This window comes from Diprion similis, chromosome 5, assembly GCF_021155765.1.
Source record: "Diprion similis isolate iyDipSimi1 chromosome 5, iyDipSimi1.1, whole genome shotgun sequence".
NCBI classification, from domain to species: domain Eukaryota; kingdom Metazoa; phylum Arthropoda; class Insecta; order Hymenoptera; family Diprionidae; genus Diprion; species Diprion similis.
Window position 1 is genome coordinate 1,905,917 of NC_060109.1, and position 13,172 is coordinate 1,919,088.

At 36.2% G+C, this 13,172-nt stretch overlaps 1 protein-coding gene across 1 annotated transcript; it reads left to right on the plus strand.

Moving 5' to 3' along the window:
* The first annotated feature begins 7,927 nt into the window (after positions 1 to 7,927).
* On the plus strand, positions 7,928 to 12,100 carry LOC124406370. The gene is made up of 9 exons (XM_046881769.1): positions 7,928 to 8,621; positions 8,696 to 8,794; positions 8,863 to 8,976; positions 11,066 to 11,182; positions 11,254 to 11,367; positions 11,444 to 11,554; positions 11,625 to 11,714; positions 11,835 to 11,990; positions 12,072 to 12,100. Exons 1-9 carry the CDS (start codon positions 7,928 to 7,930, stop codon positions 12,098 to 12,100), a joined length of 1,524 nt encoding a protein of 507 aa, XP_046737725.1.
* Positions 12,101 to 13,172: the final 1,072 nt, after the last annotated feature.

The following is a 13,172-nucleotide window of genomic DNA, read 5'->3' on the forward strand; positions in this document are numbered from 1 at the left end:
TTATGCACTTATTCAATAATATATTGCAACGGATGTTAAATCTTGGAAAAATAGTGATTCGCACGGCAGACCAAACAACAGCAGTTTGTCACTTTCCTACATTCTAGAAAATGAAATGCTTATTCGATGGTCAAGACAGAACGTTGACAGTAATTTTATATTACTTTTCTACGTGTTCTGGTTCACATCTCGGACCCGCAAATTAGGGGGGGGGGGGGGGGGGGGAAGGTCTGAAATACCAAAAAAAGCATATTTTTGTAATTTTTTTTACGGAGTACCTTATTTATTAATATTTTTAAACTTATTGTACATTATTAAGCATTATTTTAAGAACATTCTGCTACATTTTCATAAAAAAATATTAAAAATTCAGCCAGTGGTAGCGGTGAGAACCGAGTCACCTCAAAAAAAAAAGTTTCCATGCGATAGTCAGTATAACTCATGATTGCTTCATCTGAAATTAAAAAACCGAAGGTATTTCTTTGATACATAAGCTTATCTTGAATTTGAACGAAGGAATTAACAAAATATTAATTTTTCAATTTTTGGTGAAGGTGCAATCAAAAAACTCTGACTTAAACTTTGATTTGCTTTTTTTCTTCAATTAAAAAATAAGTTGTAATTGAAAAAAAAATCCTTCATTCAGAAACTAGTATTCAGTATGTAAATGAGGTGTGCAAAGTTTAGGCGAAATCGGTCCAAAGGTTTTCGAGAAACTTTGACTACTGCATGGAAACTTTTTTTTGAGGTGACTCGGTTCTCACCACTACCACTGGCTGAATTTTCAATATTTTTTTATTAAAATGTAGCTGAACATTCTTAAAGTAATGCTTAATAATGTATAATAAGTTTTTAAATATTCATAAATAATGTACACTGTAAAAGAAAATCACAAGAATTTGCTTTTTTTTGGTGTCACAGACCCTTGTCCCCCCTTGAGGAATAAATATTTTGGCAAAATACAAAATCATACGACAAAAGTTATAATCTAAAAATCATCTAAACATCCAAAAAATAAAGTCGCTAAATGATATCTCAATCCTTAGCAGAAAGTAGGTCAATCAAAATGGTTCCAATATTGACGTGCGTTGATTAATGAGGATGTGACAAGAGGTCCTTGATTACAGCTCGGTTTCTCAAGTAGTACAGGTGAATATTGCTAATGATGGATCACTTGGATTATTTTGTACATCTTGTTATCCGCACTTCTGGGCTAATCTTGGGTAACTTTGAACGAGAAGCCGAGAGAACGTGCAGAGTAAGCGTGCTGGCATGGCTGACATGTGCCGTTCTATTGCAAGTTCAATGAAATCAGACAGCCGTTCGGAGCATGCCAATAATTTTTCTGTACAAGCCGTGAGCTTTTCTTCTCGGCCAAGAGCCTACGTCACCTCGCGCGTGGAAAGTTATCTTTTTTTCTCAATACACTTGAGGTGACACTGTACTCAGTCTCTTGATAAGAACTGGGTCGTCATACGCTCGCAAATTGCGGCATCGCGAGGATGTGAGACGGTCTTGATCGCGGGAGTTCCATCAAAAAGTTGACCAGAAAAGTGCAAATCTACGAAGTGTTACCATATTGTTGATAAGCACAAGTTTCTGTTGTACATCGTAGCTTTACTCGAGTGACTTTCAGAATCATTCGTTCAAAAAATCAAAAATTGCAAATCCACGTTAATCCATTGAAGCCCAAAGGGAGACTAGCAGACATATTGAAAAACTGAATACCGAGGTGAAAGCATTTGGTCAAATCAAACATAATTTATTATGTTAAAAAAAAGTCTGTTCCAATTGTTTGAACGAGTGTTGCTTAAAAAATTTATTGAAGAATGCAATATCCGCAAAAACTGATAGTGATCATCGATTTTACAGAAAAAAATCATTTACAATTAATTCATTGGACAATTTTTTTGACAACTCAATTTGTTCTAAGGAATCAGAAAAAAAGATTGCAGACAATCTCACATAGCGAAAAACTGAAAAATTGGATGAGATTCGTAATCAACGACCCCAAAAACCCCCGAACAACAAGTTTCAAGTGAATCCATCTCATTTCGAGAATTGCATCCGCCATATTGGAACCACCATTTTGTTTTTCCACAATTTTCACTTCAGAATCGTAATCAGCGACCCCAATAACCCCCATGTACTATGTTTCAAATAGATTTAACTACGTTTTTGAGTTTCAATCAGCTTTTCGGGAATCCTGCATAGTCTCTCATCCCTTTTAGCAGCCATATGTGACAGATCAAACCTGTTGCCACCCTATATGGTTGACGATATTTTTAGGCACCTTATGTGATAGGTCTATCTTCAATGTTTGATGACCTATATTTACTTGTTATTTATAGATGTCACATATACATATTTTCGTGCTCTGATTTCGCTCAGTAGCGAAAAAGTAAGTAAATAAATGAGTATCACTGCGCACAAGTTATTAACGAGAAAACAACTGGTTCTTTGACCATTAATTTACAACTAAATTGTGTGACTCTACAAAGGACGTGAACAATAATACTAAGTTTGGCAGGTTTGAGTCTGTCACAAACATAATTCACGAAGTAAATTGAAAATCGGTTTTAATGTTCAGGATGCAGCAGAACTACTTGTCCGACGAATGAATCAGTCACTTCCGCGTCGAAATCTCCTGACCGAGCTATTAAGATTCCCAAAAGATCGCACAAGTGCGGAGCATGTGGCGTAGAATAATCAAAGACGAATCAATTAATAACATGTAATCATGATAAGACTCAAATTTTGTATTTGACTTTAAGGGCTCAACGTAAGGACCTGTCAGATGAAAAAATCAACTGTATCTGTGTCGATATCTGTTGTTAAGACCCATACAACTCCGAAGACAAATAAATGTCAAGGATGCGGCAGAAAAGGTACAATCAAATATGTAATAATTGCCGAGGCATAATTTGGGATATACATATATAATGAATTGGTTCGAAATTCCAGGACACAATATAAGGACGTGCCCATGGATGGGATCAGTACCTTTCTTGCCTCGATCTGCTACCACTGGCAATCGTACGGGATCTTACAGATGTGGACTGTGCGGAAGAGAAGGTATTACAGTGTAATATCAACGTACAGGTCATACGTAAGATCAATGTTTCACAAATTTGTTGATTCGCAGGTCACAAAAGTTCATCATGTTGGCGCAATTCTGTAACACCAATACCTTCGGCAAATGACTCTCCCAGATGCAGCATCTGTGGCGGTACAGGTATCCCAGTCTCATTTTCAGATTTTCTATGACCATTGTTATCGTTGTGATATTGATAGTAATTATTATGACAAGTCAAGACGGGGAAAGTTGATCTACTTTTACTTTTTTCTGCAAGGTCATAACAGTAGAACTTGCGGCCGTCACAACACTTCGTCAGTGTCCGTTCACACACACTCGTACTCGGAGGTACTTTACTCATCGTCATGTTCAGCACCATCTTACTCCGATGGTGGTCATCATGGTTATACGTGTGGAAACTGCGGTGGTTCAGGTATGATTACCTCACCAATTACCTCATCTTCAAAAAATCAATCTTGTTCGTCCGATGCTGTATTGATTGAATGTTACATTCCTTTCTAGGACATAATCAAAGAACGTGCTCAGGCTAATTCGCATCACAGGGCATTGATGTTTTATTTTAACTTCTGTAACTGTCAAGGGTAAAAGGATTAGTCTAGTTTTTTTTTCAATAGGTATACTTTCCTTTGTTGTTCTATCAAGCGTAATATAATATTACATTAAGTTGATTGTCTTTTTTCTAAGGGTCGTTATTTCTTTTTTTTTTACCCTTCAACATGTAACGGAAAATGGATTCATCAACTCACATCAGGTAACGTTAATGTATCTTTTAAGAACTATAAATATCGGGTGAAAAATAATAAATTTATGCTTATTCCTTTATTCGACTATTGTTGAATGTTTTCCTATCAAGTCTAGAACCATACCTTGAATTATCCCTTTCTCCCAGTGGTTACTGCTTGTGCTTATTATCTTCGACACGTAATGGAAAATCCAAATATTGACTCGCATCATCAAGAAGTTAATCTATTTTTAACAATTCCAACTATAAAACTAAAACAATACGTTTACTTGTTTATTTCCTCCATGCAACCTTATGGTCATTGCTTGTTCTTGCTTCCTCAAATACCGAACAAAGATATGATTTTTTTCTGTTTGTCGAAAGGCAAATTTATGGATGACGTAATAGTCTATCTCAATATGTTACAATTGTTTTCCCAAAACTCTGCAATTGACACGGCAGCTTCTCCGGAAACTGTCCTGGAAATTTGCATGAGCCGTGCAAACATCCGTTTGGTTATAGTTTTTTGGTGAAAACGACGTAGAATAGAAAGAACTCGACACCCGACCGAGCGTGGGAAGAGCGTGGCAATTGCACGCACGGGCCGAATAGGGAGATTTAGCAGTACATCCTACCCACTCGAGCGCTTAATTCTAAGTAGATCGTGCGCGCGCGCACCCGCTAGACCCCGTTATCGCATAGCGCGCCGCTATGCGGCTGGGTGCCCTCACGAGGTTCGAGCACGAACACATCGGAAAATGGTTATTTATGTGGCATGCCCGTAAACCGCCTGTTTTTTGGCAAGGATAAAGATTTCAGGACTAGCCGAAGGCGAGCCGGAAGCGAGCCGAAAGCGAGTACTGAAATTATCCGAGAGAAAAAACGGTTTACGGTCATGCCACATATAATATTTTTTACGGTATGGGCATTGAAAAGCAAAACGAAGAGTGAGGTTATGTCGCGATCTGTTCCACGAAGCTACTTTATTCGGCAGTTTAGGATGCGCACTTCGAACTGCGCATCAGAACTGCGGAATAAAAACTTTATTCCGCAACTTTGTTCGCTGCCGTATGAAGCGTCACTTTACTGAACGAAAACTACCACAAAAAGTGGACTTTTCAATGCCCATGTCGTAAAAATGTAACTACAGGGAAATTCGATTCTAACTACATTTTTAATTTGTAATTAAGAAAACAAAAATTATTCTCATTACATTTGGTATTTCTCATGAGGAGAAAAATCGATTCTAATTACATTTGTAATTTGCAATTAAGAGAAAATCGATATTAAATACGTTCGTAATTTTTGCTTGAAATTTTTATAATTACAAATTTAAAATTTAATTAGTATTTTTTCTTTTCATTAATTGATTCGATAAAAGAAATTGCCGCTGGGTAGAGCAGTTAATAATATCCAGGCAAAGAAATTTTGTGCCTCAAAACAACTGAATGTTCAGTCACTGCGAAAAATTTTTGTAGCACCGAATTTCATCACTTGTTTCAACCATGCAACTCTTGACTCAACAAAATATGAATTGAAATTAACTTTCATTAACCATGCATGGACTATATGAAAGTGATGTTGCGAGGAAAAACCATTTTGAAATTCAATATGAGATCGCTTTGACCAATGTGTCGATACAAACAACCAAAGAACGGTGATAATTTCCCATATTTTTATCTAGAACAAGAATCACGTTACTGATTAAGCGACTATAATTTTCTACTTTATTACTAAAAAATTTCCTCTTTTTATTCATAAAAATTGTATGAACATTTTGAAACGGGAAATCTTGTGTTCCAGCTTTAGCTTAACACAGATGTTCTTCAATGACTTGGAATAGACCTGAGGGTTGTTTTAATGAAAATTTTTCCGAATGTATACATATATCAGGGTGGTCCTTATTTGGGGGTCAGAAATTTTTTTTTGGGACTCCCCCGGATGTGTTTCAAGTCGTAAAAAAAATCTGTGTAAAGTTTTAAGCTTCTACGTCAACTGAAACACGTGCCTCTAAGCTCCTAATGTAATTTTTATAGCCAGTTACTTCGTTTTGTATGACTTTGTTGTAAATTGAGGAATCGATTTGAAACTTGGCAGAGCTGTTGCTTGTAATGATAGACACAAGCCCCGAAAATTTGAAAACTTCATAATTATTATGCCCTTATATATAAGCCTAATAAAAAGTGATGCTATTAAGCTTACATAAAAAAGAATGATACATTATAAAATTGTGACAAAATTTTGAAATTTTCACGGTTTGTTCCTATCATTATAAGCAAAAACTCTGCCAAGTTTCTAATCTCATCTGGAGGGTGAATCGATAAAAAAAATTTCCAACCAGCAAATAATAATAATAATAATAATATATAAATATTTATGAGTGATGAATTAAAATTTTTGACTTAAGCATCTGCCATTCCTGAAATCGATAGAATTTACATCCAATTCCAGAAACTGGAAAACGTTTAAAGGTTATTACTTATTGTTACAAAGGAATAGTTTGTAACAAAATACAAGCGGCATTGTTTTTGGTTAAATCACTGCTTCCTGATAATTCGCAAACGTCATAGCTCGACGTGTGGCTCTCACAGCGAGAGTCGCGGCCTGTAATGAAAAAAAGCAATGAAAGATTAAAAGCATATCGTAACACTGGTCAAAAGTCATTTTGTTGCTTCTGATATTTGGCGTGTTTTTGAAAGATTTGACGCAGATGTAGTTTTTCGAAATTGGCTCTAGTTTTTTGTTTGTCGACATTTTCACATATGATTAAGAAAAGCAATTTTTAGATGAAAAATTAGATTTCTTTTTCTGATATCCAAAGGTTATCAAAAAATATTCACCACTAGCTTTAATTCTACCCAAAAACTTCATTTAGACAAAAGTGAAAAAGGTGTTGAAAATATAATATTTTGTTGTTCCCAAAAAGAAGTCACCACAGGTTTCGTGAAAAGGGTGGGTATTAGGGTGTTCCATAAAAAAAAATTGCTTTTCCAAACGCGCATAAAAATTCCAGTATACAATCTCAAATAGAACATCTAAGCCAAATTTGAGTTCTTAAAACTGATTTTTTCCATTTTTCATTCAAATAAAAGGTGGAAAAAATTTTTTCGATTTTTTTTCCTCCCTAACGGCTTGACTTATAAACTATCTAAATACAGATTCTCACGGGAAATCACACGCTCCATAAATAAGTACTGAATCAAAATTTTCCTCACTTCAACCGATCGAGAGATTTTTTCCCATAAACATTAAGTCATGTCGAATACGATACTACAATAACATAAAAACTTGAGCCAATCTAATACAATCATATACTCGCAAATTCTACATTCTCTGGTACCAGAATTCACATAAAAAATCAGTATAACAAAAAGGTTTCTATCTTGTAAAGCTGTCGTAATCAAACGTGTTGACTTTGGGGATCTTTCTGGCTTAGATGCTCAAAAAAAGACTATTTTGAGGAATTTTTTATGAAAATACCATTATTGATATTAATATCAGGTTTCTCAAGTAGTCCCGGAGGATATTGCTAATGATGGATCACTTGGATCATCTTGTACGTCTTGTTTTCCGCACTTCTCGGCTACTCTTGGCCTCAAAACTTCGAACGAGTAGCCGAGAGAACGTGCAGAGTAAGCGTGCTGGCATGGCTGACATGTGCCGTTCTATTGCAAGTTCAATGAAATCAGACAGCCGTTCGTAGCATGCCAATAACTTTCCTGTACAAGCCGTGAGCTTCTCTTCTCGGTCAATAGCCTACGTCACCTCGCGCGTGGCAAGTTATCTTTATTTCTCAATGCACTTGAGGTGACACTGTACTCAGTCTCTTGATAAAAACTGGGTCGTCATACGCTCGCAAATTGCGGCATCGCGAGGATGTGAGACGGTCTTGATCGCGGGAGTTCCATCAAAAAGTTGACCAGAAAGTGCAAATCTACGAAGTGTTACCTTATTGTTGATAAGCATAAGTTTCTGTTGTACATCGTAGCTTTACTCGAGTGACTTTCAGAATCAGTCGTAGCGATTAGTGACGCAGTTTATACGTTTAATCTGTAGTGTTCGTGGATTCCCAAGAATAAGCTGTTACAGTTGTTATATCGAAGAGAAAAATGGACGATTCGAGTGCGGTGGTCTTTGACGTATTAACCAAAAACAATTATAAAAGTTGGCGCATTAAAGCCGAGGCTTTGCTAAAAGTATTTAATCTTTGGTATTATGTCATAGAAAACAAAGAACCACCGAAGGACGTGAAATTGTGGATGAAAAAGGATAAACAAGCTAAATCTAAATTGATATTGCATATCAGCAAGTCATTGCTTCCGTTGGTCGATAATTGCGAAACTACGCGTGAAGTTTGGTCGAAGCTTGAGAATTTTTACGGCAATCAAGATGAAGAATTTGAAGCTTCAATTTATAGTTTTAAATCAAACGATAAGGATTCGATTATCAATGCCATTGTGGAGTGCGTCAAAGATTTCTTTAATGATATCAACGATTCATCCAAGAGAAAAATATCCGAAGATAAAAAATCACTCAGCACTACTTTTACCAATAATTTATTCTCGCGGTTGAAGAACATCAATCCTAAAAATTTTCTAGATGAGAAAATGATCGCGAATGCTGTCAGTGATTTTATCAATGGTATTGATCGATTATCCAAAACTGAGATTAAAAAACGAACGAACGAATTGAGCTGTAAACTCATTGATAACTTGAGAGAGTTGATTGATTTATGCAATGCATTGTTATTCAAGCATCACTCCGATTACAAGAAAGTACCACACGGATTGCGCAATCAATATGGTAATAGAATATTCTGAATAGATGAATATATCATGATAACATTATGCTAGTAGTTTATTAATTGAGTTTTTCAGGATACAAGAATCCACTGCATCCATTGACGCATCTTCATACTCCACCATCTACTGTGACTTCTGAAACAAAGCGGAAGTGTACAATTTGTCGTAAAGAAGGTACTGAACTTATCAGTTAAACAAACAGTTTTGTCACAATAAATACAAAAATTGATTTTACCACTTAGGGCATAACCGTAGAACGTGCTCGCTGAACAGACCGATCGTTCCCCAGCCGGACTTTGAAAGAGCCACCAGAGCTTTTAAAAGGTCGCATAACTCTGAAGCCTGTGATGACAGAGGTATAATAGCTATTTATGTGGCATGCCCGTAAACCGCCTGTTTTTTGGCAAGGATAAAGATTTCAGGACGAGCTGAAGGCGAGCCGGAAGCGAGCCGGAAGCGAGTATTGAAATAATCCGAGCGAAAAAACGGTTTACGGGCATGCCACATACAATATTTTTTACGGTATGGGCATTGAAAAGCAAAACGAAGAGTGAGGTTATGTCGCGATCTGTTCGACGAAGCTACTTTATTCGGCAGTTTGGGATGCGCACTTCGAACTGCGCATCAAAACTGCGGAATAAAGACTTTATTCCGCAACTTTGTTCACTGCCGTATAAAGCGTCACTTTACGGAATGAAAACTGCCACAAAAAGTGGACTTTTCAATGCCTATGCCGTAAAAACAATTGAATTAATTGATCTTAGAATATTGTTACTTGACCGACACGCGCGTGGGTGGAATCGAGGGAGAAAGCGGGGGAAGGAGGTAAGACCCAGGCGTATTTTTTTTTTTCAACTATTAGGTATAGGCCATCCAGGCGTGGTGTCCCACCCACCCAATCTTCTCCCCTCTACTCCCTCCTGAAGCGCTCAGCTTTGCCGAACAGCTGGCCATAATTCGAAAAATGAAGTTTCATTTTTTGGATTTAGAATAAAGAGACGAATGGAGTAATGTTTAAAGAGTATAATGAAATATTTCATAAGGTATAATGAAATATTTCATAAGGATTAATGAAGTTTATCTGGCAAGTAGGAGCATGTACAAAAGAGACTTTCGCACAAGTAGCAACTCAATCGTTCGAACTCATATTCAAACGTCATATTAAAAAATTCGTAAAGTTGAAAGAAGAAAGTCGTAAAGTTGGTCTTTCTTAATTCTGCGAAATGCAGGTTTTAGGTTATAGGAAGTACTTTTATCATATGGGTAAAAAGTTGTAAGAGATACTCATGAATTAATAGCTGAAGAACGTCTAAAGTAGAAAATCATGAAACATTATGTTCGATCATTGTAGAAAAGTAGAGAAAAAGTTAAATGTTCGGCAGTGTTCCGCGACGGAACAAGTTTTGAATTGAAGTTTGCAGTATTATGTACAAAATTAGCAAGAATAAGCTGCCAACATGTGCCACAGCGTTTTTAGTGCACGTTGGAATAAAAAAAATTGCAAATCCACGTTAATCCATTAAAGCCCATAGGGAGACTAGCAGACATAACGAAAAACTGAATGCCGAGATGAAAGCATTTGCTCAAATCAAATATAATTGATTATTATAAAAAAGTCTGTTTCCAATTGCTTGAACGATTTTTTATTGAAAAATTTGTTGAAGAATGCGATATTTGCAAAAATTGATGGTGATCAACGATTTGACAGAAAAAAAATCATTTACAATTTATTTATTGGACAATTTTTTTGCCAACCCAATTTGCTTTAAGGAATTAAACAAAAAGATTACAGGCCAGCCGATATAGCGATAAACTGAACAATTGGATGAGATTCGTAATCAGCGACCCCAAAGACCCCCGAATAACAAGTTTCAAGTGAATTCACATCATTTTGAGAATTGCATCCGCCATATTGGATCCGCCATTTTGTTTTCCCACAATTTTGACTTCACATTCGCAATTTGCGACCCAATAACCCTCATGTACTACGTTTCAAACAGATTAAATTACGTTTTTGAGTTTCAATCAGCTTTTCGGGAATCCTGCATAGCCTTTCATCCTTTTTAGCAGCCATATGTGACAGATCAAACCTGCTGCCACCCTATGTGGTTGACAATCTCTTTAGTCACCTTATGTGATAGGTCTATCTTTAATGTTTGACGACCTATATTTTATGTTATTCATCCATTTTACATATACATATTTTTATGCTCTAATTGTGGCCTTACGCGCTGAACATACGACAAAAGCGAAGAAGTGAGTAAATAAATGAATGTCACTGCGCACAAGTTATTAACGCGAAAACAACTGGTTTTTTGACCATTAATTTACAACTAAATAATGTGACTCTACAAAAGACGTAAACAATGATACTCAATTGGGCGGGTTTGAGTCTGTCACAAACATAATTCACGAAGTAAATTGAAAATTGGTTTTAATGTTCAGGATGCAGCAGAACTACTTGTCCACCGAATGTATCAGTCACTTCCGCGTCGAAATCTCCTGACCGAGCTATTAAGATTCCCAAAAGATCACAGAAATGCGGAGCATGTGGCGTAGAAGGTATAATCGAAGACGAATCAACCAATAACATGTCATCACGATAAAACTCAAATTTTGTTTTTGACTTTAAGGGCACAACGTAAGGACTTGTCAGGCGAATAAATCAACTATTTCTGTGTCGATACCTGTTGTTAAGACCCCTACAACTCCGAAGACAAATAAATGTCGAGAATGCGGCAGAAAAGGTACAATCAAACATGTAATAATTGACGAGGCATAATTTACGATATACAATTATAATGAATTGGTTCGAAATTCCAGGACACAATATAAGGACGTGCCCACGGATGGGATCAGTACCTTCCTTGCCTCGACCTGCTACCACTGGCACTCGTACGGGATCTTACAGATGTGGGCTGTGCGGAGGAGAAGGTATTACAGTGTAATATCAACGTACAGGTCATACGTGAGATCAATGTTACAAAAACCTTTTGATTGGCAGGTCACAAGAGTTCATCATGTTCGCGCAATTTTGTAACACCAATACCTTCGGCAAGAGCCTCTCCCAGATGCAGCACCTGTGGCAATACAGGTATCCTAGTCTCATTGTCAGATTTTTTTATAACCATTGTTATCGTTGTCATATTGATAGTAATTATTATGACAAGTCAAGACGGGGAAAGTTGATCTACTTTTACTTTTTTTCTGCAAGGTCATAACAGTAGAACTTGCGGCCGTCACAGCACTTCGTCAGTGTCTGTTCACAAACCCGGGTACTCGAAAGTACTTTACTCACCGTCATGTTCAGCCCCATCTTACTCCGGTGGTGGTCATCGTGGTTATACGTGTGGGATCTGCGGTGGTTCAGGTACGAGTACCTCACAAATTACTTCGTTTTTCAAAAAATCAATCAGATGCTGTATTAATTGAATATTACTTTCGTTTCTAGGACATAATCGAAGAACGTGCTCAGACTAATTCGCATCACAGAGCATTGATGTTTTATCTCAACTTCTGTAACTGTCAAGGGTAAAAGAATTAGTCTAGTTTTTTTTTCAATAGGTATACTTTCCTTTGTTGTTCTATCAAGCGTAACATAATATGACAGTGAGTTGATTGTCTTTTTGTCACAAAAAGTGGACTTTTCAATGCCCATGTCGTAAAAATGTAACTACAGGGAAATTCGATTCTAACTACATTTTTAATTTGTAATTAAGAAAACAAAAATTATTCTTATTGCATTTGGGATTTCTCATGAGGAGAAAAATCGATTCTAATCACATTTGTAATTTGTAATTAAGAGAAAATCGATATTAAATACATTCGTAATTTGTACTTGAAATCTTTATAATCACAAATTAAAAATTTAATTAGTATTTTTTCTCTTCATTAATTGATTCGATGAAAGAAATTACCGATGGGTAAAGCAGTTAATAATATCCAGGCAAAGAAATTTTGTGCCCTCAAACAACTGAATGTTCAGTCACTGCGAAAAATTTTTGTAGCACCAAATTTCATCACTTGTTTCAACCATGCAACTCTTGACTTAACAAAATATGCATTAAAACGAGCTCAATACGTTTTGGTACAACAATTTTCTATTTTCAAATCAAAACGATTGAGGTACGTTTGGTCAAATTTTTAGTTATTTGAATCATAAATTTTCGTACGTTATTGCAAAGAACTCGCGTCGTATTATTTTTACTGAATTGATAGTCAGCATGATGATTCAAAGGCTTAATTCAGTTCTATATTAAATTGAAATAAATATTACGTCAGACAAAAGTATTTTGTTAAATCAAATACGTATTGCGTTCACCGCATTTGACTATATCATTCAATGAAAAATGCTATATGAGTTATGGAAGATGAGATTTGAAATAGCTATTTCTAAACGGCAGGCAAAAAAAAAAAAATTAAACAATTAGAAAATGTATATTTTCTTGGCGTCGAAGTAGGAAATAAATCGGCGAACAATTCGGTACGGATCGACCCAAACCTTATTCACGTTAATTTGGGCCACCTCGTATATTAATCCATGTAGGGACTA